Source organism: Oryctolagus cuniculus, chromosome 17, assembly GCF_051225735.1.
Source record: "Oryctolagus cuniculus isolate XC-2025 breed Fujian yellow rabbit chromosome 17, ASM5122573v1, whole genome shotgun sequence".
Lineage (NCBI taxonomy): Eukaryota > Metazoa > Chordata > Mammalia > Lagomorpha > Leporidae > Oryctolagus > Oryctolagus cuniculus.
Window position 1 is genome coordinate 47,548,243 of NC_142883.1, and position 27,536 is coordinate 47,575,778.

Genomic DNA, 27,536 nt, shown 5'->3' on the forward strand with positions numbered 1-27,536 from the left:
ATGGAAAACAAAGCCATTATAAAGGTTCTGTAACAAGAAAGAAAGAAGGAAAGGAAGGAAGGAAGGGGGATATCTTATGTTTCAGATAAAACATATATACCATTACTAGATATATATCTAAAGGAAAAGAAATCAGTACATCAAAGACATCTGCACTCCCATGTTTATGCAGCACCACTGACAAAAGCTAAGATATGCAATCAAAGTGTCCATGGAATGAATGGATGAAGAAAATGTGGTACATACACACACAGACTAGTATTCAGCCACAAAAAAGAGTGAAATTCTGTCACTTGTAGCACCATGGATGGAACTGGAGAAATTCATATTAAGTGAAATAAACCAGGTACAGAAAGACAAGCACTGCATGTTCTCCCCCAAATGTGGAAGCTGAATAGTTGATCTCATATAAGTAGAGAGGAGAATGGTGGTCATCAGAGGGTAGAAAGGGTAGGGGACTGGGGAGAGGGGGGAGTACCAAATAGTTACACAGTGAATGAAGTCCTAGTTTTGTCCACCCCCCCTTTTTTTTTTTAAGATTTACTGATTTATTTGAAAGGCAGAGTTACAGAGGGAGAGGGAGAGGCAGAGGGAGAGGGAGAGGGAGAGGGAGAGGGAGAGGCAGAGGGAGAATGAGAATCTTCCATCTACTGGTTCACTCTCCAAATGGCCACAATGGGCAGAGCTGAGTTGATCTGAAGCCAGGAGGCAGGAGCTTCATCCAGTTCTCCCATGTGGGTGCAGGGGTCCAGGGACTTGGGCCATCCTCTACTGCTTCCCAGGTGCATTAGCAGGGAGCTGGATCGGACGTGGAGCAGCTGGGACATGAACCGGCCCCCTTATGGGATGCCAGTGCCACAGGCAGTAGCTTAACCTGCTACGCCACAGTGCTGGCCCCAGTTCTAGTGTCCTATATAGCACAGTAGGGTGGCTAGAGTTTAAAGGAATTTATTATATATTTTATAAAGAACTAGAGGAAAGAAGTTTCAAAGATGCCAACACAAAGAAATGATAAATGCTTAAGGAGATGGACATGCTAACTGCACTGATTATACATTATATACATATATCACATTAGCACACTGTACCCCATAAGTGTGTACAATTATGTGTCAATTAAAAATTTAAAAATTAGGGGCCAGCACTGTGGCACAGCAGGTAAAGCTGCTGCTTGTGATGCCAGCATCCCATATGGGCACTGGTTTGTGTCCTGGCTGCTCTACTACTTCTTCTTCTTCTTCTTTTTTTTTTTTTTTTTTTTTTTGACAGTTAGAGTTATAGACAGTGAGAGAGACAGAGAGAAAGGTCTTCCTTCTGTTGGTTCACTCCCCTAACGGCCGCTATGGCCGGCGCTGTGCTGATCCGAAGCCAGGAGCCAGTGCTTCCTCCTGGCCTCCCATGCAGGTGCAGGGGCCCAAGCACTTGGGCCATCCTCCACTGCCCTCCTGGGCCACAGCGGAGAGCTGGACTGGAAGAAGAGCAACCAGGACTAGAACCCAGCACCCATATGGGATGCTGGTGCCACAAGGTGGAGGATTAACCAAGTGAGCCACGGTGCCGGCCCTGGCTGCTCCACTTCTGATCCAGCTCCCTGAAAATGGCCTGGCGAAAGCGGTAGAAGATGGTTCAGGTGTCTGGGCCCCTGCCACCACACAGGAAGGAGATCCAGGTGAAGGTCCTGGCTCCTGGCTTCGACCTGGCCCAACTCTGGCCGTTGTGGCTTTCTGGGGAGTAAACCAATGGATGGAAGATCTCTCTCTCTCTCTTTCCCTCTCTTTCTCTGTTAACTCTTACTTTCAAAAAAAATAAAACTTAAAAAAATAAAAATTAAAAATTATTAAAAGGCTAATGTGTCTCGTAAAGTAAGTGCCCATCTGTGATGTGGCAGCTGAGAACAAAGCAGAACAGTTCCTCTCTTGTTTTGTTTTGGAATCGTCAATTCTATGAATATACCAAAAGGTAGTGTTGTTGTTCACCACCTTGTGCTATCAACAGATTGGGAGTTTCTGATCACCAAATCCCCAAACTGTTTGCACATATATGACTGATTCACATCCCACCAAGTGTAAGCCCCCCATTATCATTAGGTTCACTGAGGTCTCCCCACACTGCAAGAAATCCTATTTATTATTTTGCTACATGCTGCTTCTTACGTGTTGCTGACTAAAATTTTTAGGTAAGTGTATAATTTTACAATTATGTCATTTCACTTTGTCATTTACCTTTTCCATTGCAGTCTATCAAATACTTTTTGGATCCTAAATTTGTTATCTGAGATTATATTCCCTCTCAAGTTCATGCCACTCATAAATTTGATCAAGTGATCAACTGGTTTGTTTATGCTTATCAATATTTTTCTACCATTAATCTGTCTTGTTTTCTCTCCTAAGACTCTTAAGGGCAGGCACTGTGTGTGTGTGTGTGTGTGTGTGTATAAAATAAAACCTGAGGTGAGCACTGTGACAAAGAGGGTTAGGCCACTGCCTGCGATGCCAGCATTTCATATGAACACTAGTTTGAGTCCTGTCTGCTTCATTTCAAATCCAGCTCTCTGCTAATGTACCTAGGAAAGCAGCAGAGGATGGCCTGAGTACTTGAGACCCTGCCACCCACGTGGGAGACCTGGATGGAGTTCCAGGATCCTCGCTTCAGCCTTGTCCAGCCCTGGCTGTTGCAGCCACCTAGGGAGTGAACCAGCAGATGGGAGACCTCTCTCTCCACTCCCCTCTCTCTCCTCATCTCTCATTCTCTAACTCTGCCTTTGAAATAAATTAAAATAATAAAAAAAGTAAAACCCATTTCTGCAGTATCTAACACATACTACAGATACTTGGACAGTGTGCATGGCCGATCATGTAAGGCAGCCTTTAGACAATTCCAAAGGACAGGAATTCTAGAAGATGTTTACTTGAAAGAGTTACACAGAGAAGGAGAGGCAGAGAGAGAGAGAGAGAGAGAGAGGGAGGGAGGGAGGGAGGGAGGGAGGGAGAGGTTTTCCATCCACTGGTTCATTCCTCAATTGGCTGCAACGGCTGGAGCTATACCAATCCGAAGTCAGGAGACAGGAGCTTCTTCTGGGTCTCTCATGTGGGTGCAGGGGCCCAAGGACTTGGGCCATCCTTTGCTACTTTCCAAAATGCATTAACAGGTTGCTGGATCAGAAGTAGTGCAGCCAGGATGCAAACGGGTACCCATATGGGATGCTGTCACTGCAGGTGGTGGCATTACCTGCTATGCCATAGTGCTAGCCCCCAAGTCCAAAGTTCTTGCCAGCTCACCAGAGGCCCATTTTTTTCTGGGAGTGTCAGGGTCTTCCAGCGCATAACTTAACAAAACCTGCTGCAAGCTTTACTCACCCTGTTCAGTTACAAGCAACATGCAGTGAGTGGTAACTACATGCCAGGTACTGTGCCAAAGGCTTTACACCAACCAACTTATTTAAACCCCACAACCTCGTGAAGCCCCTCATGAAGCAGATACTGTTCAAGCACCTCCACTACACAGATGAGGAAATCAAGGCACAGAGAGGTGAAATAACTTGCTGAAGGTTATGCAGCTCATAAGCAGAGGAGCTGGGATGTGCTTATTATTCTTATGGAATAATAATAACTTATTATTCCAGCTGCCCCAGGAACTCAGTGATGAGAGTATTTGCATGTGCTTAAGAGACCCTCCTCATCTCCACAAGGGGAAAGGTCTGGTCTAGAAGAGAAAGTCACAAGAGAAGAAGAGAAACTGGCAGTTTCTTGTTCTCACTTCTTGAAGGCTGACTCTTTCCTGGCTTGGTACATTTTTCCTGGGCAGCTAAACCAATGTAAGACCATGGCACAGGTCTAGAGAAAGCAGACTACAGATCCTCACTTGTGGGATCATGGATCAATTACTAAACCTTGTCTGTAAAATGCTGGTGAATTCTGAAAGCTTCTTTCCCTACTCTTTTAAAGTTTTTATTGTAAATTGGCAATTTGTAACTGTATATATTTATGGGTACAAAGTGATGTTATGAGGCCAGTGTTGTGGCGTAGCAGGTAAAGCTGCCACCTGTAATACCGACATCTTATGTGGGTGCTAGTTCGTGTCTCAGCTGTTCCACTTCAATCCAGCTCCCTGTTAATGGCCTGGGAAGAGCAGCAGAGGATGGCCCACAGTGCTTAGGCCTCGGTTACCCAACTGGGAGACCCGGAAGAAGCTCCTGGCTCCAGGCTTTGGCCTAACCCAGCCCTGGCCATTGTGGTGGAAGATCTCTCTGTCTCTTCCTCTCTCTCTGTAGCCCTGACTTTCAAATAAATAAAATAATTTTTTTTTTAAAGTAATGTTATGGCCGGCGCCGTGGCTCACTAGGCTAATCCTCCACCTAGCGGCGCCGGCACACAGGGTTCTAGTCCCGGTTGGGGCGCCGGATTCTTTCCCGGTTGCCCCTCTTCCAGGCCATCTCTCTGCTGTGGCCCGGGAGTACAGTGGAGGATGGCCCAGGTGCTTGGGCCCTGCACCCCATGGGAGACCAGGAAAAGCACCTGGATCCTGGCTCCTGCCATCAGATCAGCGCGGTGCGCCGGCCGCAGCGCGCCGTCCGCGGCGGCCATTGGAGGGTGAACCAATGGCAAAAAGGAAGACCTTTCTCTCTGTCTCTCTCTCTCACTGTCCACTCTGCCTGTCAAAAAAAAAAAAAAAAAAAAAAAAAAAGTAATGTTATGACTTAAGAACACAATGTTGAGTAATTAAGTATAGCAAGTTAAATCTATCATCTCAAATATCTATTTTTTTGTGGTAAGAAGATTTGAAATTTAATTTTGATAATTTTGAAACATACAATTCACTATTTTTTTAAATTATTATTTTAAAAAGATTTATTTGTTAATTTGGAAGGCAGAGTGACACACAGAGAGGAGACAGTGAGAGAACAGGAGTGCACTCTTCTATCCTCTGGTTCACTGACTAAATGGAAGTAACATCCAGGTCTGGGTAAGAAGCCTGGGACTCCATTCTCATCTCCCACATGGGTGGCAGAGGCCCAAGTACTTGGACCATCTTTTGCTGCTTCCTTAGGCACATCAGCAGGGAGCCGGATCAGAAGCAGAGCAGCCAGGATTCAAACTGGCATTCTAATATAGTTTGCTAGCACTGGCATGCCAAGTGGTGGCTTAACCTTCTATGCTGTAAACCCAGTCCCAGTCCCATGATATACTATTTAACTATGTTCACCATGTTATGCAATAGATCTCAAAAACAAAAAAATTTATTCTTCCTGTTGGAGACTCTGTATGCTTTGATCACTGTGTCTCCATTCCCTTTACCATCAATTTGGGTAACCACTATTACACTTCCTATTTAAAATTTTTAAAAAATGCTTAATTTTTATTTGTTTGAAAGGCAGAGGGAGAGGGAGAAGGCTGGGCCAGGCTGAAGCCATAAGCCTGGAACTTGATCTGGGTCTTCCACATGGGTGGCAGGACCCAAGTACTTAGTCCATCACCTGTTGTTTACCAGGCATGTTAGCAGGGAGCTGGATAGGAAACAGAGTAGACAGGACTAGAACTGGCACTCTGACATGAGATGTGGGTATAGATGTAGTCCCCACTGCACCACACTGCCTACTGTTACTCTCTGCTTCTAAAAGTATGATTGTTTTAGAGTTCACATATAAATGAGAACATATATTTGTCTTGCTGTTCCTGGTTTATTTCTTTTATAATCTGATTCCATCCATGTTGTAGCCTATGACAGTAATCTCTCTCTCTCTCTCTCTCTCTCTCTCTCTCTCTCTTTTTTTTTTTTAACAGGCAGAGTGGATAGTGAGGGAGAGACAGAGAGAAAGGTCTTCCTTTTTGCCATTGGTTCACCCTCCAATGGCTGCCACGGCTGGTGCACTGCAGCCGGCGCACCATGCTGATCTGAAGGCAGGAGCCAGGTGCTTCTCCTGGTCTCCCATGGGGTGCAGGGCCCAAGCACTTGGGCCATCCTCCACTGCACTCCCGGGCCACAGCAGAGAGCTGGCCTGGAAGAGGGGCAACCGGGAAAGAATCCGGCGCCCCAACCGGGACTAGAACCTGGTGTGCCGGCGCCGTTAGGTGGAGGATTAGCCTATTGAGCCGCGGTGCCAGCCAGTAATCTCTTTTTTAAAGGCTGAATAGTACTCCACTATGTATGTGTACTACATTTTCCTTATCCACTCATCTGTTGAGGACACTTAGGTTGACTCCGTAACTCTGCTATTGTGGACAGTGCTGCAATGAACAAGGGAATGCAGACACTGCTTTGATAAACTGATTTCAAATCTTTTAAGTGAACTCCCAGAAGTGGGGTTGCTGGAACTCTCTTTCTGTTCCTAAATGTTTCTATGTTTCTGAGCAGTCATCTTGGAAAGGAGGAAAGAAAAGACAGTTCTGCCACCGAGTTCAATGCTGGAGCTCAGATTTGTCAGAGGTCAGTGCCAAGAGCTGGACTTCACCTTTTTGGAGGGGTTGAAAATGCAGAATTTGAACTAACATGATTCTGATGGAAAAAGGTGGTAGATGCTCTTCTCATATGATAAGGCACTCATGAAGACTTGGAGGGTTTTATGGAATCATTAGCACAGAACTTCCCTCTGGCCCCGGAGCAGAGGAAGAAACAGCAGACCAGTTTATAAAGCTCCAGAGCGGAAAATTTCTGTTGGTGTCCAAACTAAGGTTTTGGCTTTCTGCAGAGCTTGGAAAGACTTACACTGATGTTTTAATCACCTGTTTAGTGTTCTGAAGACTCTTGTCAGCGGCCTCACTGAGCTTGCTCCAGCCGGCAGTGGGGAGAGCTAGCTGGCTCCTGCACCCTGCTCTTTGTGTGAGCTGTTGCTTTCCCATGGTTGTAGCTCCCTGGGCCATTTGGCAGGTATAAGCCAAACCTGTGAGATGGCAGGAGACTCAGGACACTCCTTCTAGTTAACTTCTCACCAGATCTAAAGTCAGGAAGAACCCCTTAAGAAGAGCCAAGGCACCATGAGTGGTCTGTGGAGATCAGACTGCCTGCAACACGCCTGTGGCAGCACACAGGAATCAGGCTTAGAACTACCAACCAGACACTCTAAAGCACTTCGGTATCTGTCATAAAAGATGTTACCCCAAGTGAAAAAGAATACTGGACCAAGTCCAGGGCAGGGCAAGTTCCAGAAACAAAAGTAATAAGCATGCAAGAAGATCACTGTGAAGGTTCAGGATGGCAGCAGGTAGAGCAAGTCGGCATTTTACTGCCTCTGCAATTTTCGGCAGTCACAGCTGCTTGGTGGCTGAAATGTCCCACCTTACTGGGAAAGTAGTAGTGTAGAGGAAGTGGTGACTGACATGTTATTTTATTTGATTATTACAGTAACCCTGTGAGATACGAAGAAGAGGAAACCAATGCTCAGAGAAAAGGAACATTCAGCAAGTGGTACATCTGGGATTTGAACTCAGTCCATCATTACCTTGTGGTCTCTTAAGAAGGTAAGGTGCTTTTGCTAGGAGCATAGGACACTTCTGGAGGAAGAGACCCACTTCAAGTCCTTCTCACTTAAAGGGTACCACACTCAGCCCAGAGCCCAGAACAAAACAAACAGTTGTGATAAATTTGCCTCTAGATGAGCACAAACTGAACGGGGGCTTGGCGGAGCTACAGGTAAGAAAATAAATACTGAATTTAAACATTTCTCTGGATACCCGCCCTGAAAGCAGTTCTATCATTTGAATTAATTTCACTGCCTCGGGTATGACATGGTTAGAACTTCTGCTGATCAGCTAATGAAGTAAAGGTACTTGGGAAGCCAGTCTCTGCTGGATGCCAAGCGAAGACCTATCCACGAGGGTCTCCTGAAAGCTCTTGGCACCACTCTTGACCTCTTAAATTGATGCACTGTGAAGAGGAAAAGTCCATCGGACAGCATGGGTACAGGGAAAAGGAAACCTAAGCTCCCTCTGTCCATCTGGCACCCAAAAACTCTGACAATTTGTCTTCCCAAGAAAGTTATCATACAAGTGACAGGCTGTGTTGCTCATCTGGCAACCCTTGATTTTGGAAAAAGGCTTCTATAGAGGGGAGGGGAGAAGGAGTGATAATTTACTTTTCAGGGGAAGAACCATGCTCAGAGAGAAGAGGTGTATTTCTGATTTGAGTTCTCAGAGAGCATGTCCCTGCCACAGAATTTTCCCTTCGCATCCTATCCCTCTTCTTTTCTTTGCAGAGGAAGCTTCTTCAACTGTCTCCTCTCCCAGGCTGAGAGTTAACTTCCCTTTGCCTGGCCAGACCACTCTGCATATGCCATTGTTCCCTGCCCGGTTACTCCAGAGTTCAAACAGATATGCTGCCAACACACTTTTAATGAAGGAAGGGAGGGGGTCTCCCAAAGGAACTCTGCTCACTGAGGGAAGAGACTCGTGTGGCAGCACACGGCACATACTGCCCTTCCTCGGTGACCTCGGAGGAACCTACTTACAAAGCTTCCAGCTAGCGAGGGCAGAGCACAAAGGAGGAGAAAGAGAGGGGACATGATCTGAGAGGTCTTCAGTCCCATAGGAATGACTGTGAGGAAGGGAAAAGGCAATCCTGTCACAAGGGCAAAATTAGTCAGACCCATCTGATCCTGACAGGAGGAAGGAGGGTGCCGGGAAAGTGAATGGGGCAAAGCTTACAGACCACTGCATACCCTGGAGTAGGGGGAGGGAGGGAGGAGGAGGAAAGTGCTCCAAAGCTGATGACAAGGCAGACAGGAAACCTCCATGTCCTTGCTGACAGGAAAGAAAGGGTGAAATTCTGGGCCTCCTCTCTCTGCAGGATTTCTAATCGGCTTCTGAAGCTTCCCTCTTCCCAAGGGCGTGCTGACAGCTGGGAATACTGCCCTTCAGGTCAGGCAGGGCAGGGATCTAGACCTCTGAGGAGTTCAAGAAGAAGTTCAGTAAGGACTCAAACCACGAGCCCAAACACAAATGGGACTGCCATTTCCTGTTGGGTTTCCATGCTGTAAAGAAGTGGGGGAAAATGACAACTACAAAGTGCTCTTGTGTTTGCTGTGGAAAGTGGAGTGGACGATGGATCCTGTTCCAGGCTCTGACGTGTAAATCTAAGTGAGAACTCCCTGCGTGCTGCTAGAGGCTCACGGCATTAAAGAGACATTGCACCATAGCCCGCCAGCCTGCTCGCTGTCCATAGACTTCTAGGGAGCTGATGACAAAGCTGTCGAGCCACTGAAGAAAGGGCAGTCAGGTTCTGGCAGCTACTCTTGGACCCTAGTTCACTGTCCTCTGTGTTCTTAAACAGCTTGGATGGAACACGCCATCTGTGAGGGCTATTTAACTTGGAGTTGGAAGAGGATGAGGATGTGGAAAAAAATAAACTGAGCAGCCAAAGGATGGAGTCAGAGAGAGAGAGAAGGCAGGTGGCATGTCTCTGGGACTATGTGCCACGGCCAACAGTGGGATGGGAGTACAGAAAGGAATAGTGCCGAAAGGATGGCACCAAAGTCTATGGAATGCTCAGGATATCATAATTTTTATTTCCAAAGTTGGGTTTTGTTGTTCTCCGTAGAGGCTCACAAACCTTACTTGAGGGTTTCCATTTATAGGAGAATCCTGGGATGGTATGACTGTAAGCTCACGTTCCTTGCCTTCTGAAAAGCTACCTGAACCCAGCCTCATTTCTGGCTGATTCTGGTTCTTAGCCTCTGAGGCAAATCTTTTTTATTTTTATTTTTATTTATTTATTTATTATTTGAGAGGTAGACTTACAGAGAGAGGGAGAGACAAAGAGAAAGATCTTACATCAGCTGGTTCACTCCCCCAAATGGCTGCCATGGCCAGAGCTGGGCCAATCCGAAGCCAGGAGCCTGGAGTTTCTTCCAGGGTCTCCGGCATGGGTGCAAGGTCCCAAACACTGTGGCCATCTTCCACTGCTTTCCCAGGCCATAAACAGGGAGCTGGACTGGAAGAGGAGTAGCTGGGACTGGAACTGGCGCCCAAGTGGGATGCCGGCGCCACAGGCAGAAGCTTAGCCTACTATGTTGCAGTCCCCTACCCCCACCCTCTGCCAGGTAAATCTAACAGGTTTTCTCTTCCCAAAGTCACAAGATAATGGTAACAACTGAAACAGGAGAAATGAAAATGGTAGAGGATCTAAGAGAATACATATGAATTCTGGAAAGAGCAACAGAAACTGCAGGATGATTTGGGAGTCCAGATGACTGGACTGAAATTGCTTGTCTAGGGGCCAGCACTGTGGTGTAGCAGGTTAAGCTGCTCTGTAGCACAGGCATCCCATATGGGCACCGGCTAATGCACCTGGGAGAGCAGCGGAAGATGGCCCAATTGCTTGGGCCCTTGCACCCACGTGGGAGATGCGGAAGAAGCTCCTGGCTCCTGATTAGCCCAGCTCCAGCTGTTGTGGCCATCTGGGGAGTGAATCAGTGGATGGAAGACTTCTCTCTCTCTCTCTCTCTCTCTCTCTTTCTCTCTCTGTAACTTTGCCTTTCAAATAAATAAATAAGTCTTTAAAAAAAATAAGCTGCTTGTTTGTTTGGGGTATTCCTAATTGTCCCTCTGCCCTCACTATGAAAACACATACCAAGAAAGATTTTTACTTTTTACAATCTAGGCTTTTTCACGTTTAAAAAAAATCTCATTAATTCTTTCTTTTTAAAGTTTTATTTACTTGAAAGGCAGAGTGACAGAGAGAGGAGAACAGGCAGAGAAAGAGATTTTCTATCTGCTGGTTCATTCCCTAAATGGCCACAATGGCCAGGTCTGGGTCAGGCCAAAGCCAGGATCCAAGAACTCCATTTGGGTCTCAAACGTGGGTAGCAGGGGCCCAATTAGTTGACCCATCTTCCATTGCTTTCCCAAACACAGTAACAAGGATCTGGATTGGAAGCAGAGTAACTGGGACTCAAACCAGCACTCTGATGCGGGATGCCAGTGTTGCAGGTAACAGCTTAACCCCTGGAGCCCCAAAGCCAGTCCATCACTTAGTTCTTATGAGGTGACTTCTGTCATCCCCATTTTACAGAGAGTAAACTGAAGTCCAGACAGAATAAATTAACTACCTGGAAATTTCTTGTGACTAGCACTGAGCATAATGAAGACTATGACTTCTATCTAGAACAGAGAGATGGGTTTTCCTGCAGGTTGTTCCGGAAAATGGCATTTGAGTGGATGTGATCCATTTCTGATCATCAACCCTGTGTAGCAAATCCTTGCAGGATTTGAAAAACAGACCAAAAAGCTGCTGTTAAGAATATATTTCTGATTCTTTACTAAATCTTTCTAAGTCAGTAGACTAAGCACAGGCTTAGAGACAGCAACCCAGTTACTATGAATGTAGCTTCCTCTATTTTTGAAGCCCACACCTAGAAAGACATGCAAATAAGTTTCAACGACTTTGAAGTACCATTTTAGTGCTTTATACTAATATGACAGAAAGAGATAAAATTTCAGGATTAGCCTTTACTAGGGAAACCTATACACAACCTGAACTGTTTCAAAATTGACAACACAGAACTGAAAGCTGTCCTGAGAAGTTAATGCCACTTTTGCTTCTGATAAAGTAGTAAAGAAGTTCAATGAGTGCTTCTCTTCTAGGAAGTACTGAAGATATGGCAGCACCCGACCTTTAAGAACCAGGCCCGACTGAAGCAGCTTGGTAACGTGGAGTTTAAAAATCTGTGCAGGGGACCACTGCTGTAGTGCAGCAGGTTAACCACTGCTTCCAGTGCATACATTCCATACTGGTTCAAGTCCCAGCTACTCCACATCTGATCCATCTTCCTGCTGATGCACCTAGAAAGGCAGCAGAACACCGCCAAGCTCGTGGGCCCCTGCCAGCCATGTGAAAGACCTAGATGGAGTCCCTGGCTCCCAGCTCTGGCCTGGCCAGACCTGTTATAGCCATTTGGGGAGTGTATCAGTGAACAACACATTTCTTTCTCTCTGACATTCTGCCTTTTAAAACCAATCAATCTGAAAAACAAAACAAAACAAAAAAGTGTGGGGGAATGCAGAGCAAAAACAAAATACACAAAAGACTGAATTTAAAACAAAATCTTCCTATTTCCTATTTCTGGATCCTCTTTTTTTTTTTTTTTTTTTAATGATTTATTTATTTTCCTTGAAAGAGTTACAGAGAGGCATAGGGGAAGAGAGAAAGAGAGAGAGAGGTCTTCCATCCACTGGTTCACTACCCAAATGGCCGCAATGGCCAATCTGAAGCCAGAAGCCAGGGCCTGAGCTATCTTCTACTGCTTTCCCAGCCCATGGCAGAGAGCTGGATCAGAAGCAGAGCAGCCAGGACTTGAACTGCGCCCATATGGGATGCTGGCACTGCAGGTGGTAGCTTTACCCGCTATGCCACAGTGCCGGCCCCTGGATCCTCTGTTCTATAGCTTTACTACCAGCTTCTGGAGTATCCTTCAGAGGTATTTATGTATATACTGCCACATGCAATTTCTACTCTTTTAAAAAACAGATTTATTTATTTGGAAAGGCAGAGAGAGAGAGAGAGAAACGAGAGAGAGATGATGATGGAGACAGATAGAGAAAGACCTTCCATCGGCTAGTTCACTCCCCAAGTGGCAGCAATAGCTGGGGCTGGGTCAGACGGAAGCCAGGAGTCAGGAAGTCCATCTGGATCTCAAGCACGGGTCAAGGGGCACAAGTACTTGAGTCATCATCCACTGTTTTCCCAGGTGTGCTGGCACGAAGCTGGATCTGAAGAGGAGCAGCCAGGACTCAAACAAGCATTTGGATACGGAATGCTGGCTTTGCAAAACAGCACCTTAACCTAATGCATTGGGGCTAGCGTTGCGGCACAGCAGGTAAAGCTGTGGCCTGCAGTGCCAGTATCCCATATTTCTGCCCTCAAAAGCAGTGGAGGATGGCCCAAGTACCCAGGCCCCTGCACCCTCATGGGAAACCTAGAAGAAGCCCCTGGCTCCTGATTTTAGACTGGCCCAACTCTGGCCACTGTGGCCATTTGGGGAGTATACCAGCAGATGGATGATCTTTCTCTCTCTCTCTCTTTGTGTCTCTCCCTCTCTTTCTCTGTAAATTTGCCTTTCAAACAAATAAATCTTAAAAAAAAAAAAAAAACCTACTGTGCTACAAGCCTACCTCTGCTATCAGCTCTTTCTATACTTTTTAATCAATATTTTTGTATAAATGATAAACTATGTAATACACATATACAAATTAACTTAAAATCATACCTTAGACATATTCAACATTTTTTTTTTTTTTTGACAGGCAGAGTGGACAGTGAGAGAGAGAGACAGAGAGAAAGGTCTTCCTTTGCCGTTGGTTCACCCTCCAATGGCCGCCGCGGCCGGCGCGCTGCGGCTGGTGCACCGCGCTGATCTGATGGCAGGAGCCAGGAGCCAGGTGCTTATCCTGGTCTCCCATGGGGTGCAGGGCCCAAGCACCTGGGCCATCCTCCACTGCACTCCCTGGCCACAGCAGAGGGCTGGCCTGGAAGAGGGGCAACCGGGACAGAATCCGGCTCCCCGACCGGGACTAGAACCCGGTGTGCCGGCGCCGCTAGGTGGAGGATTAGCCTAGTGAGCCGCGGCGCCGGCCCTCAACATTATTTTTTTAAAAAAAGATTTTATTTATTTGAAAGACAGAGTTACAGAGAGGGAGAGACAGAAAGAAACAGAGAGATCTATCCACTGGTTCATTCCCCAAATCGTTGCAACAGCTGGGGCTGTGCCAGGCTGAAGCCAGGAGCCTGGAGATTCTTTCAGGTCTCTCACATGAGTGCAGGGGCCCTAGCATTTGGGTCATCTTCCTATGCCTTCCCAGGTGCATTAACAGGGAGCTGGATCAGAAGCAGAGCAGCCAGGTCTGAAACCGGTGCCCATATGGGATGCCGGCATTGCAGGCAATGGTTTAAGCCGCTATGCTACAACACTAGCTCCTCAACATTATGTATGAAGCATAATTCATACCAAATGCTAAGCATCAACAGTAAGGCTCTGGAACAGATTCAGAAAACCTAATTATTATTCCAACAATTTCTCTGGATTGGAAGGACAGACAGAAAAACCCAGCAAAAGCAGGAGAAAACCCCCTATAAATGTATAATCAAGTTCATCAGTCATTGTCAAGTTCAACAGGACTAGGGGAGGTCAGCAACAACAGACTCCTCAGCTAGGCAGGGTCTCAGATGACAAAAGGTTGGGCAAGAGAGAACATTTACCTAGAAGAGAAGGTGAAACATGAAGAGAAGGTGAAAAGTATAGGTATGGGGTCTGGTCCCCATGCTGCCCAGAAAGAGCTCCCACATCACAACAATCAACATCAGAAAAGTCTTCAACAAATTCAAGGCCAGAAACAGTAATGCAAACTATTTTTTTTTTTACTGTAAACATTAAACTGTTCTATCCATCATTCCACATCTTTGTATAAGCCAGGCACTACAGCTAGGCTTATGTCTAAAGGCTTAGGTACCACATGAAGTGCTATTTTAATGAGGGGCCACAGATGCAGAGAGCTATCATAGAACAGAGTCAGATATATGAAGGATTTCAGGCTGAATTCACAGTGTGTGCATACTATATAACTCACTACTCCCTAGATAGCATTTCCTAAGACATTTTAAGGTATACTACTAAATTCATCCAATAAATATTACGCACCTACTATATCTGGGTCAGCCCTATTCACGGAGCTAGGAATAAAGCAGTCAGCGGTGAATAAAGCAAGGTTCCTGCTCTCATGGAACATAACATTCTGTGGGATGGTGAGTCAAATAGGCAGACAGTGGTGGCAATATGGTGAAAAGGGGGCTGGTATTGTGGTTTACCTGGCACCAAGTACATAAAGAATTATGGCATTCTTTATCAGTGCATCGGTTTGAGCCCTGGCTGCTCTGCTTCTGATCCAGCTTCCTGATAATGTACTTGGGAATGTAGGAGACAATGGCTTGAGTCCCTGCCACCCACATGGAAGACCGAGATGGAGTTCCTGGCTCCTGGCTTTGGCCCTGGCTGTTGTGACATTTGGGGAGTGAACCAGCTGGGAGCGCTTTCTTTCTCTCATGTCTCTGTCTTTTCTTCCTTATAACTCTGCTTTTCCAAAAAAAAAAAGTAAATAAATCAATCTTTAAAATACTGTGAGGAAAGTAAAGTAAGGCAAGAAAGAGAGGAAACAGGGTAAGAAAGATCATTGTTATTTTATGCACACTAGATAGGGGAAGGCTGTGAGCCACCAGGCAAAATGGGCCTTGGAGTAGGCTTGTTGGGTGGGTATTCAGAGTACCAAGGTGTCCCTTCTCAGAGGGCTCATCAGCCACACAGTACAAGGGAAGGAGAATGGGTTTTCTTAGCCCAGCCTGGTAAGAGTTTATGAATGCGGCCGGCGCCGCGGCTCAATAGGCTAATCCTCCACCTAGCGGCGCCGGCACACCAGGTTCTAGTCCCGGTCGGGGCGCCGGATTCTGTCCCAGTTGCCCCTCTTCCAGGCCATCTCTCTGCTGTGGCCCAGGAGTGCAGTGGAGGATGGTCCAAGTGCTTGGGCCCTGCACCCCACGGGAGACCAGGAGAAGCACCTGGCTCCTGCCTTCGGATCAGCGCAGTGCGCCGGCCGCGGTGGCCATTGGAGGGTGAACCAACGGCAAAAGGAAGACCTTTCTCTGTCTCTCTCTCTCACTATCCACTCTGCCTGTTAAAAAAAAAAAAAAAAAAGGCGTTTATGAATGCCCTCCATGCAGTTTCTGGAAAGCTTCTATCACAGATGAGAGTTTTATGTTGAATTTTAAGTTTGACCACAAATATTTAAACTTCCCTGGACCACTAATACAGTATCTTCTCTGTGGTTTAGCTGGCACCAAATACATATTTACAAATCTTTACATGTCTGCCTGTTATTTAAATTTCTTACAGAAGTGCCAAGGTCTTTAGTTGTGATTTATCCCCTCCTACCCCATTTTGGGGTACGAACATTGATTAGGCCTAATTCTTGGGGAAAGGAGAGCTCTTTACAATTGAAGTTTAGGGCTTCCTACTTGAATTTCCTATTACTCTTTTTTAAAAAGTCAATGAAAAGACCTATTCCAAGTTCTTGTATTTGAATTACAATATGTAAATTGAAAAATTTCTGTGCTTTGCATCCACAAAGGTTAACAATAAACCTTAAAAGATAAAGAAATCTTTAGTTTGTCCAGTGTTGTTATGGAGTGAGCTAAGCTACCTGCAATGCTGGCATCCGGTATTGGATGCCATCCAGTTTGAGCCCTGCTGTTCTGCTTCCAATCCAGCTCCCTGTTAATGTGCCTGGGAAGGCAGTGAAGGATGGCCCAAGTGCTTGGGCCCCTGAAAGATGTGTGAGCTCTGGGTTCCTGGCTTCAGCCTAGACCAGCCCTGGCCATTGCAGTCATTTGGGGAGTGAACCAGTGGATAGAAGATCTATCTCTCTCCCTCTCTCTCACTCTGCCTTTCAAATAAATATAGCTAAAAAAAAAAAAAAAAAAGCCAGTAACGAGTACCCAACTTCTAAATTATAGAGTATAGAGTAGGCTAGTAAAAAAGCCTCACAAGTTAGAGCTACATACTGATGTGTTTTCAGTATGATGAATAGGACTTAATTTAAAACCTCCAAGAAAAAAAATCTGGCAGGAGGACAAGAAAAATGATTAAAAGATATTGGGAAAGGTTGATAACTGCTCAAGCTATGTGGTGATTCATTATACTATTTTTTCCTCTTTTTCTGCGTTTAAAATTTTTAATAGAAAAAGCCAAACTCCCAAGAACAAAAGTAGACACATTGAATTTTAAAAGACAGCAGGGGCTGGCTCCATGGTGCAGTAGGTTAATCCTCCACCTGTGGTGCCAGCATTGCACGTGGGTGCCGGTTCGAGTCCAGGCTGCTCCTCTTCCAATCCAGCTCTCTGCTGTTGCTGGGGATAACAGCAGAAGATGGCTCGAGTGCTTGAGCCCCTGCACCCGCATGGGAGACCTGGAAGGAGCACCTGGCTCCTGGCTCTGGGTCATTGCAGCTCCGGCCATTGTGGACATCTGGGGCGTGAACCAATGGAAGGAAGATCTTTCTCTGTCTCTCCCTCTCACTGTCTGTAATTCTATCTCTCAAATAATAAATAAAATCTTAAAAAAAAAAAAAGACAGCAAGATAAATAAAAGATATTTAATTCTATATGTTTTGTTACTAGGATTCTGAAATAGTTAAGATGATCAAAAATTATTCCTCAAAGAAAAGATACACAATGTAAAAACATTTAATGATTTTGAAATCATTAACTTGTAGAGTGGTTAATGTAGGTATGATGCCATGAGTTTAAATTACTAGATGCTAGACCTCAGGTAAGGCCTAATGTCTTTCTGGGTCTGTAACTGTAACTCTCAAAAATAAAAAATAAAAAATAAATAAAATGAAAGCCATATCAGCAGACCAACAAAATAGGAGAGCCTGGGTTCTAGACACTGCAGAATCCCAATCTGGAAAACCTCTGTGCTGGTTCTACTTGAGAGGGCATCTATTTTTATCCTGAGTTACTGTTATGTTGGGATTATGCTGAACATAATCTTCGCTGAAGTGAGAGACTGTTACATTCTGTTTAATTCTTCCAGTGGATAAGTACAGAAAAAGAATTGAAAGCATTTTACTTTAAAAGTTAAAAATGACTGGAATTAAAATGCAATGTATATAGTAGTGGTGACCGTGTAACACTGTGAACATTCTAAATGTCACTACATTGTTTAAATGGTTAATATTATGTTATGTGAATTACATTTCAGAGAACACATTTTTAAAATACATTGTATAAATACTGTTTAGAAAAGATGCTTACAATGAGATTACAAAGCAGGGGGAGGGTAGGCTTTAGGCTTAGCAGTTAAGATGACTCTTGGGGCACCCACATCCCATATTTTCGTGCTTGGCTTCAAGGCCCACCCCCATTCCTGATTCCAGCTTCAGGCTAATGTACATCCTGGAAGGCCACAGATGATGGCTCAAGTGCTTGGGTCCTTGCCACGCATGTGGGAGACTCAGATCAGGTTTCCAGCTCCTGGCTTTGACCTGGCCCAGTGTTTGCTGTTGTGGGCATTTGGGGAGTGAATCAGCAGATGAATGATTTCTCTATGCCTGCCTACCTGCCTGTCTGTCTCTCTCTACCTTTCACATAAAAATGAAAATTAAGAGGGCTGGCGCTGTGGCGCAGGTTAATCCTCTTCCTGCGGCGCTGGCATCCTATATGGGCACTGGCTCTAGTCCCAGATGCTCCTCTTCCAATCCAGCTCTCTGCTGTGGCTTGGGAAAGCAGTGGAAGATGGCCCAAGTCCTTGGGCCCCTGCACCCGTGTGGGAGACCTGGAAGAAGATCCTGGCTCCTGGCTTCAGATTGGCACAGCTCTGGCTGTTGCGGCCATTTGGGGAGTGAATCAGCATTTGGAAGACCTTTCTCTCTGTCTCTCCCTTAATAAGTAAATAAAATCTTCAAAAAAAAAAAAAAAAAAAAAAAAGGATAGGAGGGTATAGACCAAAATCTTAGGCAAAGACTAAAAAACAAAACAAAACAAAAAACTAAGTAGGATTCAAGGCAAGAATGGAAATGTAGTAAACAAAATTTTTAGAAATACCAGGAGAAACTGGAAAAAAAAAAAAAAAACACAACTGCAGTGGTAGACTAACACTTTTACTCATCAGGGAACTGATACAATTAGAATAATGTAATTACTAATGACTGATAGCTACATATTGTGGGACCAGTGCTATGGTGCAGCAGGTAAAGCTATCACCTGCAGTGCCAGCATCCTATATAGCTGCTGGTTTAAGCCCCAGCTGCTCAACTTCTGAAACACCTCCTGTTAATGTAGCTGGGAAAGCAGCAGAAGACGATCCAAGTGTCTGGACCCCTGCCACCCATGGGGGAGACCTGGACGGAGTTCCAGGCTCCTGGCCCAGCAGCGCCACCGTGGCCATTTGGGAAATAAACCAGGAGATGGAAACCCTCTCTCCTTCTGACACTCTACTTTTCAAATAAATAAATAAATCTTTAATAAAAATTATCTCACATAATTTTTAAAATCAAACAGAAAAAAATCAAAATAAGGACCAATTAGAAAACAACCATTAGAACAGTACATATTTAAAGTTTTATTTATTTATTAAAGATTTATTTATTTATTTGAAAGTCAGAGTTACAGAGAGAGGAGGAGAGGCAGAGACAGAGAGAGAGGTCTTCCATCCACTGGTTCAATCCCCAGATGGCCACAACAGCCAGAGCTGTACTGATCTAAAGTCAGCAGCCAGGAGCTTCCTCCAGGTCTCCCATGCGGGTGCTGGGCCCCAAGAACTTGGGCCATCTTCTACTGCTTTCCCAGGCCATAGCAGAGAGCTGGATTTCAAGTAGAGCAGCTGGGACTCGAACTGGCACCCATATGGGATGCCGGCACTGCAGGCGTCGGCTTTACCAGCTACACCACAGTGCCAGCCCTTAATGTTTTATTTATTTTAAAGACAGAAATACACAGAGACAAACATAGACAGAGACAGAAATAATGTCTATATACTGGTTTACTAGTTAAATGTCCACAAGACTCAGGGAATGGCTGGACCAGAGCCAGCAGCACAGAGCCCTACCTGGTTCTGGCATATGGGTGGCAGGGACCCAAGTACTTGAGCCATCATCTGCTATTTCCCAGAGTGCACATAGAAGAAAGCTGGGATGGGGAGTGGAGTAGCTTCTGGCTCCTGGCTTCGGCCTGGCTCAGCCCTGGCTGTTGTGGCCATTTGGGAAGTGAACTAGCAATCAAATCTCTCTCTCTGTCCCTCACTCTCTGTAACTCTGCCTGTCAAGTAAATAAAATAAAATAATTAACATAAAAAATTAGGAACAAGGATAGGAAGCCCATTCCTAATAACATACTACCCGTCCCAGAATTGCACTGATTAAGAAAAACAAATTTAGGGGCTGGTGCCGTGGCTCACTTGGTTAATCCTCCCCTGCAGCGCCAGCATCCCATATGGGCACTGGGTTCTAGTCCCAGTTGCTTCTCTTCCAGTCCAGCTCTCTGCTGTGGCCCAGGAAGGCAGTGGAGGATGGCCCAAGTGCTTGGGTCCCTGCACCCACATGGAACACCAGGAGGAGGCACTTGGCTCTTGGCTTCGGATCAGCGCAGCACCAGCCATAGTGGCCATTTGGGGGGTGAACCAATGGAAGGAAGACCTTTCTGTCTCTGTCCCTCTCTCTCTCACTGTCTAACTCTATCTGTCAAATAAATAAATTAAAAAAAAAAAGAAAAATAAGTTTAAAGCATAAAAATAGAAGTGTTACCTCTGGTTGCAGTTGTCATGAGCATTTAACACAGAAAATCTTAAAGAAACTATACATTAATTACTAGAAAAAGTCCTAATAAGAACACCAGATGGTGGCACCGGGGCTGCGGCGTAGTGGGTAAAGCTGCAGCTTGCAGTGCCGGCAACCATATGGGCACTGGTTCAAGTTCCAGCTGCTGCACTTCCAATCTAGCTCTCTGCTGTGGCCTGGAAAAGCAGTAGAAGATAGCCCAAGTCCTTGGGCCCCTGCACCAGAGTGGGAGACTAGGAAGAAGTTCCCGGCTCCTGGCTTCAGGTCGGCACAGCTCCAGCCATTGCAGCCATCTGGGGAGTGAACCAGCGAATGAATGACAGCTCGCTCGCTTGCTCACTCTCTCTCTCTCTCCTCTCTCTCTCTGCCTCTCTGTAACTCTACCATTCAAATAAAAAATAAAAAAAAAAAAGAACACAAGGTAAGTGTTCTGCCTCTGCCTCTCTATAACTCTACCATTCAAATAAAAAAAATAATTTTTTTTTTTTAAAAGGACACAAGGTAAGTGCTTTGTCTCATAGCTGAGAGATTTTGGTTAGGAGTCCATGTCCCACAACAGAGTGCCTGAGTTGACTCCTGCTTGCTATCGTAGACCCTGGGAGGCAGCAAGTGAGGGCTTAACTTATGGGGTTCTTGTTATGTACATGACAGACCTGGATTGAGTTTCCAATTCTTGGCTTTGGCCCTGTTCCACCCTGGCCATTGTGTATACTTGAGATTAAAAGCAGATGTTGGAACCCTCTTTCTGTATATCTTTCAACCTCTCCAAAAAAATAAAAACAAAGTTAATGCAAAATGTGCAGTATTCAAAAAAATAATTCAGAGGCTGGTGCAGTGGCACAGTATGTTAAGCCTCTGCTGTGACACTAGCATCCCATAAGGGCACTGGTTAGAGTCCCAGCTGCTCCACTTCTGATCCAGCTCCCTGGTAATGGCCTGGGAAAGCAGGGGAAGATGGCTTGGGCTCCTGTGCCCACGTGGAAGACCTGGAGGGAGATCCTGGCTTCGGATCAGCCCAGCTCTCATAGTTGCAGCTGTTTTGGGGAGTGAATCAGCAGATGGAAGACCTCCTTCTCTGTCTCTGTCTCTCTCTATAGCTCTGTCTCTCAAGTAAGTAAATCTTTAAAACAAATTTAATAGGATTGGAGGACACATTAATATATAAAAATCTGTATATCTCTGAATCTGTATATTTTAATATTCTGGAAGAAAAATATTAGTAGATAAAACTTAGAAACACTGGTAGATAAAATTTAGAAGTGTCAAAATACTGTACTGTATCCCATAAAAATGTAAAGTATTACATATTAAGAATTCAGGGTCCGGCGCTGTGGCATAGTGGGTAAAGCCATCACCTGTAGTGCTGGCATCCCATGTGGATGCTGGTTTGAGTACCGGCTGCTCCACTTCTGATCCAGCTCTCTGCTATGGCCTGGGAAAGCAGAAGATGACCCAAGTCTTTGGGTTCCTGCACCCACATTGGAGACTTGGAAGAAGCTCCTGGCTCCTGGCTTCAAATTGGCACAGCTCCAGCCATTATGGCCAGTTTGGGAGTGAACCCGTGGATGGAAGATCTCTCTATATATATGTAATTCTGACTTTCAAATAAAATAAATAAATCTTAAAAAAAAAAAAAAAAGTGGGCCGGTGCCGCGGCTCAATAGGCTTATGTTCCGCCTGCGGCTCTGGCACACAGGGTTCTAGTCCCATTCAGGGCGCCGGATTCTTTCCCGGTTGCCCCTCTTCCAGGCCAGCTCTCTGCTGTGGCCCAGGAAGGCAGTGGAGGATGGCCCAAGTGCTTGGGCCCTGCACCCCACGGGAGACCAGGAGAAGCACCTGGCTCCTGCCTTCGGATCAGCGTGGTGTGCTGGTGGCAGCACGCCGGCCACAGTGGCCATTGGAGGGTGAACCAACAGAAAAGGAAGATCTTTCTCTCTGTCTCTCTCTCTCACTGTCCACTCTGTCACAAAAAAAATTTTTTTTTTAATTTAAAAATAAAAGTGGAGCTGTGGGGACTTGAACTGGCATCCATATGGCTTTTTAAAAAAATTTTTAAAAATATTTTATTTATTTATTTAACAGGCAGAGTTACAGACAGTGTGAGAGAGAGAGAGACAGAGAGAAAGGTCTTCCTTCTGTTGGTTCACTCCCCAAGTGGCCACAACGCCGGAGCTGCGCCAATCCGAAGCCAGGAGCCAGGTGCTTCCCCCCGGTCTCCCATGCAGGTGCAGGGCCCAAGTACTTGGGCCATCCTCCACTGCCTTCCTGGGCCACAGCAGAGAGCTGGATTGGAAGAGGAATAACCAGGACTAGAACACAGTGCCCAAATGGGATGCCGATGCTGCAGGCGGAGGATTAACCTAGTGCGCCACGGCGCCGGCCCCACTCATATGGCTTTAACCTACTGGCTTTAACCTACTATGCCACAGCACTGGCCCCTAAACTTACCTTATATAAAAAAAGAATTCAACAAACTGGGTGGGCGTCATGACACAATGGGCTAAGCTGCCACTTGGGATGCCAGCATCTCTTATCAGAGTGTCAGTTCAAGTCCCATCTGCTATGCTTCTTTTTTTTTTTTTTTTTTTTTTTTTTTTTTTTTTTTTTTTTTTGACAGGCAGAGTGGACAGTGAGAGAGAGAGACAGAGAGAAAGGTCTTCCTTTGCCGTTGGTTCACCCTCCAATGGCCGCCGCGGCCGGCGCACTGCGGCCGGCGCACCGCGCTGATCCGATGGCAGGAGCCAGGATCCAGGTGCTTTTCCTGGTCTCCCATGGGGTGCAGGGCCCAAGCACCTGGGCCATCCTCCACTGCACTCCCTGGCCACAGCAGAGGGCTGGCCTGGAAGAGGGGTAACCGGGACAGAATCCGGCGCCCCGACCAGGACTAGAACCCGGTGTGCCGGCGCCGCTAGGCGGAGGATTAGCCTAGTGAGCCGCGGCGCCGGCCCTGCTATGCTTCTAATTCAGCTTCGTTCCAATGCATTCCGAGAGGTATTAATGATGATTCACATGCTTGGACCCCTATCACCCACCTGGGAAACCCAGACTGAATTCTTGGCCCAGCCTTGGCTGTTGTGGACATCTGGGGAGTGAACTAGTAGATGGGAAATTGATATTCCTGTCTCCCGATACAAACTGTTTCTGTTGCTCTGCCTTTCAATTAGATATAAAACAGATAATATTAAAATAAGTCTTAAATTTTTTTAAAAACAGTAACTTTAAAAATTCTAGTGTAGAGGCTGGCAATGTAGTACAGTGGGTAAAGCCACTGCCTGAAGTGCCAGCATCCCATATGGGTGCCAGTTGAGTCCCAGCTGCTTCACTTCCCATTCCAGCTCTCTGCTATGGCCTGGGAAAGCAGCAGAAGATGGTTCAGGTGCTTGGGACCCTGCACCTGTGTGAGAGACCCGGAAGAAGCTCCTGGCTCCTGGCTTCAGATTGGCCCAGCAGTGGAAAATGGCCCAAGTGTTTAGGCCCTTGCCACTCACGTGGGAGACCCAGATGAAGCTTCTGGCTCCTGGCTTCAGCCTGGCCGAGGGCTAACCCTTGCCATCATCTGGGGAGTGAACCAGCAGATGGAAGATCTCTCTCCCTGTCTCTCCCTCTCTCTCTGTAACTCTATTAAAATAAATCAATCTTTTTTTAAAATAAGATTTTATTTTTATTATTTATTTGAAAGGCAGAGTTACAGAGAGGCAGTGGCAGAGCCAGAGGCAGAGAACAAGAGGTCTTTCATCTGCTGGTTCACTCCCCAAATGGCTGCAACGGGCAGAGCTGGGCCGATCTGAAATCAAGAGAAAGGAGCTTGTTCTGGGTCTCCCATGTTGGTGCAGGGGCCCAAGGACCTGGGCCATCCTCTATTGCCTTCCCAGGCCATAGCAGAGAGCTGGACGGGAAGTGGAGGAGCTGGGACTAGAACCAGCACCCATATGGGATGCTGGCACTGCAGGCGATGGCTTTACCTGCTATGCCACAGAACAGGTCCTCTGAAAATAAATCTTAAAAAAAATAAAACAAATGCAGAGATGCAGATGTTTGGTGCAGCACTTAAGAAACAGCTTGGGACTTCTGTATCCCATAGCAGGGTGCCCGGTTCAAGTCTCAGCTCCTTTGCTTCTGATCTAGCTTCCTGCTAATGTGCACCTTATAAGGTAGCACATGGTGGCTAAAGTGCCTGGGTCTTTGTGGGAGGCATGGATTGAGTTTTGGGCTCCTGGCTTTGGCCTGGCTATGCATGCATTTGGAGATTAAATCAGTGATGGAAGATCTATCTGTATCTCTGTCACTTTCCCATAAAATAAGTTTAAAAAATTAAAAACAATTTAATTCAAAATGGTAAAACAAATATTACGGAAAAAAACCTCATAGACAATGTATAAGACCTACATAAAGTACACTATCAAAGAAGACCTAAACAAAAGGAATACTGTACCTGTTTAGAAACAAGAATGCTTTCAAGATGTCAGTTTTTCCCAAACTAATATTCAAACAAAAATCACTCTTAGAGCCGGCGCCGTGGCTCAATAGGCTAATCCTCCACCTTGCGGCGCCGGCACACCGGGTTCTAGTCCCGGTTGGGGCGCCGGATTCTGTCCCGGTTGCCCCTCTTCCAGGCCAGCTCTCTGCTATGGCCAGGGAGTGCAGTGGAGGATGGCCCAGGTGCTTGGGCCCTGCACCCCATGGGAGACCAGGAAAAAGCACCTGGCTCCTGGCTCCTGCCAGGATCAGCGCGGTGCGCCGGCTGCAGCGGCGGCCATTGGAGGGTGAACCAGCGGCAAAAGGAAGACCTTTCTCTCTCTGTCTCTCTCTCTCACTGTCCACTCTGCCTGTCAAAAAAAAAAAAAAAAAAAAAAAAAATCACTCTTAACTGTAATTCCACAGTTAATCATAAAGATTACTAAACAGATTAATGAAAAGAACAGGAGATTCCCCACTTACATGCTATCTAATAAAAGTGGCATGGCAATCCACTGAAGGTAAGGAATGACTTCTCAGCAAATGGCGCTGGGGTGAAAGAAAATGAACCTCAATGCTTACCGTCTACCATTTACAAAATAAGTGTGAAATGGATCACAGATCTATTGTAAAATTGAAACAATATAGCTTTTAGAGGAAAACCAAGTAGAAGACCTTCTTGACTTAGTTTTTTTGTTGTTGTTGTTTCTTAGATTTATTTATTTGAAAAGAAGAGTTACAGAGAGAGGGAGAGGCAGAGAGAGAAATATCTTTATTTGCTGGTTTACTGCCCAAATGGGTACAATGGCCAGGGCTGGGCCAGGTGGAAGCCAGGAGCCAGAAGCTTCATCTGGGTCTCCCTTGTGGGTGCAGGGGCCCAAACATTTGGGCCATCCTCTGCTGCTTTCTCAAGCACATTAGCAAGGAGCTGGATTGGAAGTGCAATAGCCAGGACTTGAACTGGTGCCCACATGGGAAGCTGGTACTGCAGGGGGTGGCTTCACTTGCAGTGCTGGCCTCTGAGTTAAGAGTTTTTAGCTCTCATAATGTAATATTCAAAAAAGAAAATCATGAAAAATTCAGTTTGAGAAAAATTAAAGCTTTTGCTCACCAGAAGACATAGTTATGAAAACGAATAAGAAAGTAACAGACAGTGAAAACATTCTCAATCATATATCTGACAATGTACTTGTATCCAGAATATATAAAAAAAAAATAGGAAATCAAACAGCCCAATTAAAGAAAATGGGCAAAAGAAGTGAATAGACCCTTCAGAAAAGAGATAACTATAATGGTCACTAAGCATAAATAGAAGTAACTTTGTTCATAAGTCACCAGGGAAATGAAAATTAAAACAACCCATCACCACAATCCACCATAATGAGGTTGTGGAGCTACTTGAACTCTCACATAATGTTGGGAGATCATGTGGTACGACGACCTTTGGAAAAAGGTCTAGCAGTCTCTAATAAAAAAAAAATGTACATCTTCCCCATGACTCAGCAATTCTAATTCTTGGCATTTAACCGAGGAAATCACCTGTCTGCAAAAAGATCTGTATATAACTATTCACAGCAACGTTATTTATAATAGACACAAATTGGAAATAGCTTAGACGTTCATAAATTGAACGTGTGACTGTGTGTAAACTGACATGTGCCTAGAGTAGAATACTACTCAGCAACAGAAAGGAATGTATTACTTACACATCTAACAATGTAGAGGAATCTCCTAATGGGGGGCTGGAGCTGTGCCAAAGTGGGTTAAGTCACTACCTGCAGTGCCAGCCTTCCATATGGGTACCGGTTTGAGCCCTGGCTGCTCCACTTCCCATCCAGCTCTCTGCTACGGCCTGCGAAAGCAGTAGAAGATGGCCCAAGTCCTTGGGCCCCTGCACCTGCATGGGAGACCTGGAAGAAGCTCCTGGCTCTTGGCTTTGGATCAGCGTAGCTCTGGCTGTTGTGGCCAATTGGGGAGTGAACCATCGGATGGAAGACCTCTCTCTCTTTCTCTCTCTCTCTGCCTTTCCTCTCTTTGTGTAACTCTTTTAAATAAATAAATAAATCTTAAAAAAATTATCCTAAAAACAAAATAAAAAGTTTAAAAAAAGATATGCTAAAGGAAAGAAACCATTTAAAAAAAAGATTTATTTATTTATTTATTTAATTGGTAGAGTTACAAAGAGAGGGGCAGACAGAGATAAAGTTCCCCCACCCATTGGTTCACTCCCCAAATACGGCCAGAGCTGAGCCAATCCAAAGTCAGGAATCAGGAGCTTCCTCAAGGTCTCCACATGGGCACAGGGGCCCAAGCACTTGTGCCATCTTCACTGTTTTCCCAGGCCACAAGCAGAGAGCTGGATCAGAAGAGGAACAGCTGGGGCAAGAATAGGCACCCATATGGGATGCCAACCCTGCAGGTGGGTTTAGCCTACTCCACCAGGCCCTGAAAGAAACCACTTTAAGAGTATATATGAGGGACTGGCGCTGCATGTAGCAGGCAAAGCCACTGCCTGTGGTGCCGGCATCCCATATGGGCTGCCCCACTTCCAATCCAGCTCCCTGCTAATGTGGCTGCTGAGAAAGCAGAGGAAGATGGCCCAAGTGCTTGGACCCCTGCACCCACACAGGAGACTGGAAGAAGCTCCTGGCTCCTGGCTTTGGAACAGCCTAGCTCTGGCTGTTCTGGTCATTTGGGAAGGATGGAAGAACACTCTCTCTCTCTCTCTCTCTCTCTCTCTCTCTCTAACTCTGCCTTTCAAATAAATAAACA

The 27,536-nt window shown here is 45.7% G+C and overlaps 1 protein-coding gene across 7 annotated transcripts in view; it reads right to left on the reverse strand.

Moving 5' to 3' along the window:
- SMG6 (SMG6 nonsense mediated mRNA decay factor) overlaps positions 1-27,536 on the reverse strand; it is a 261,637-nt gene that overhangs the window by 34,322 nt on the left and 199,779 nt on the right. Inside the window, exon 14 of one of the 7 annotated variants that reach the window (XM_089317607.1) lies at positions 24,902-25,135. The exons of the other annotated variants lie outside the window; for them this stretch is intronic. Coding sequence (XP_089173733.1) covers positions 25,034-25,135 — 102 coding nt within the window. The 3' untranslated portion in view covers positions 24,902-25,033. Of the gene's footprint in view, positions 1-24,901; positions 25,136-27,536 lie in introns of those variants that run through there. 7 annotated transcript variants of the gene reach the window in all.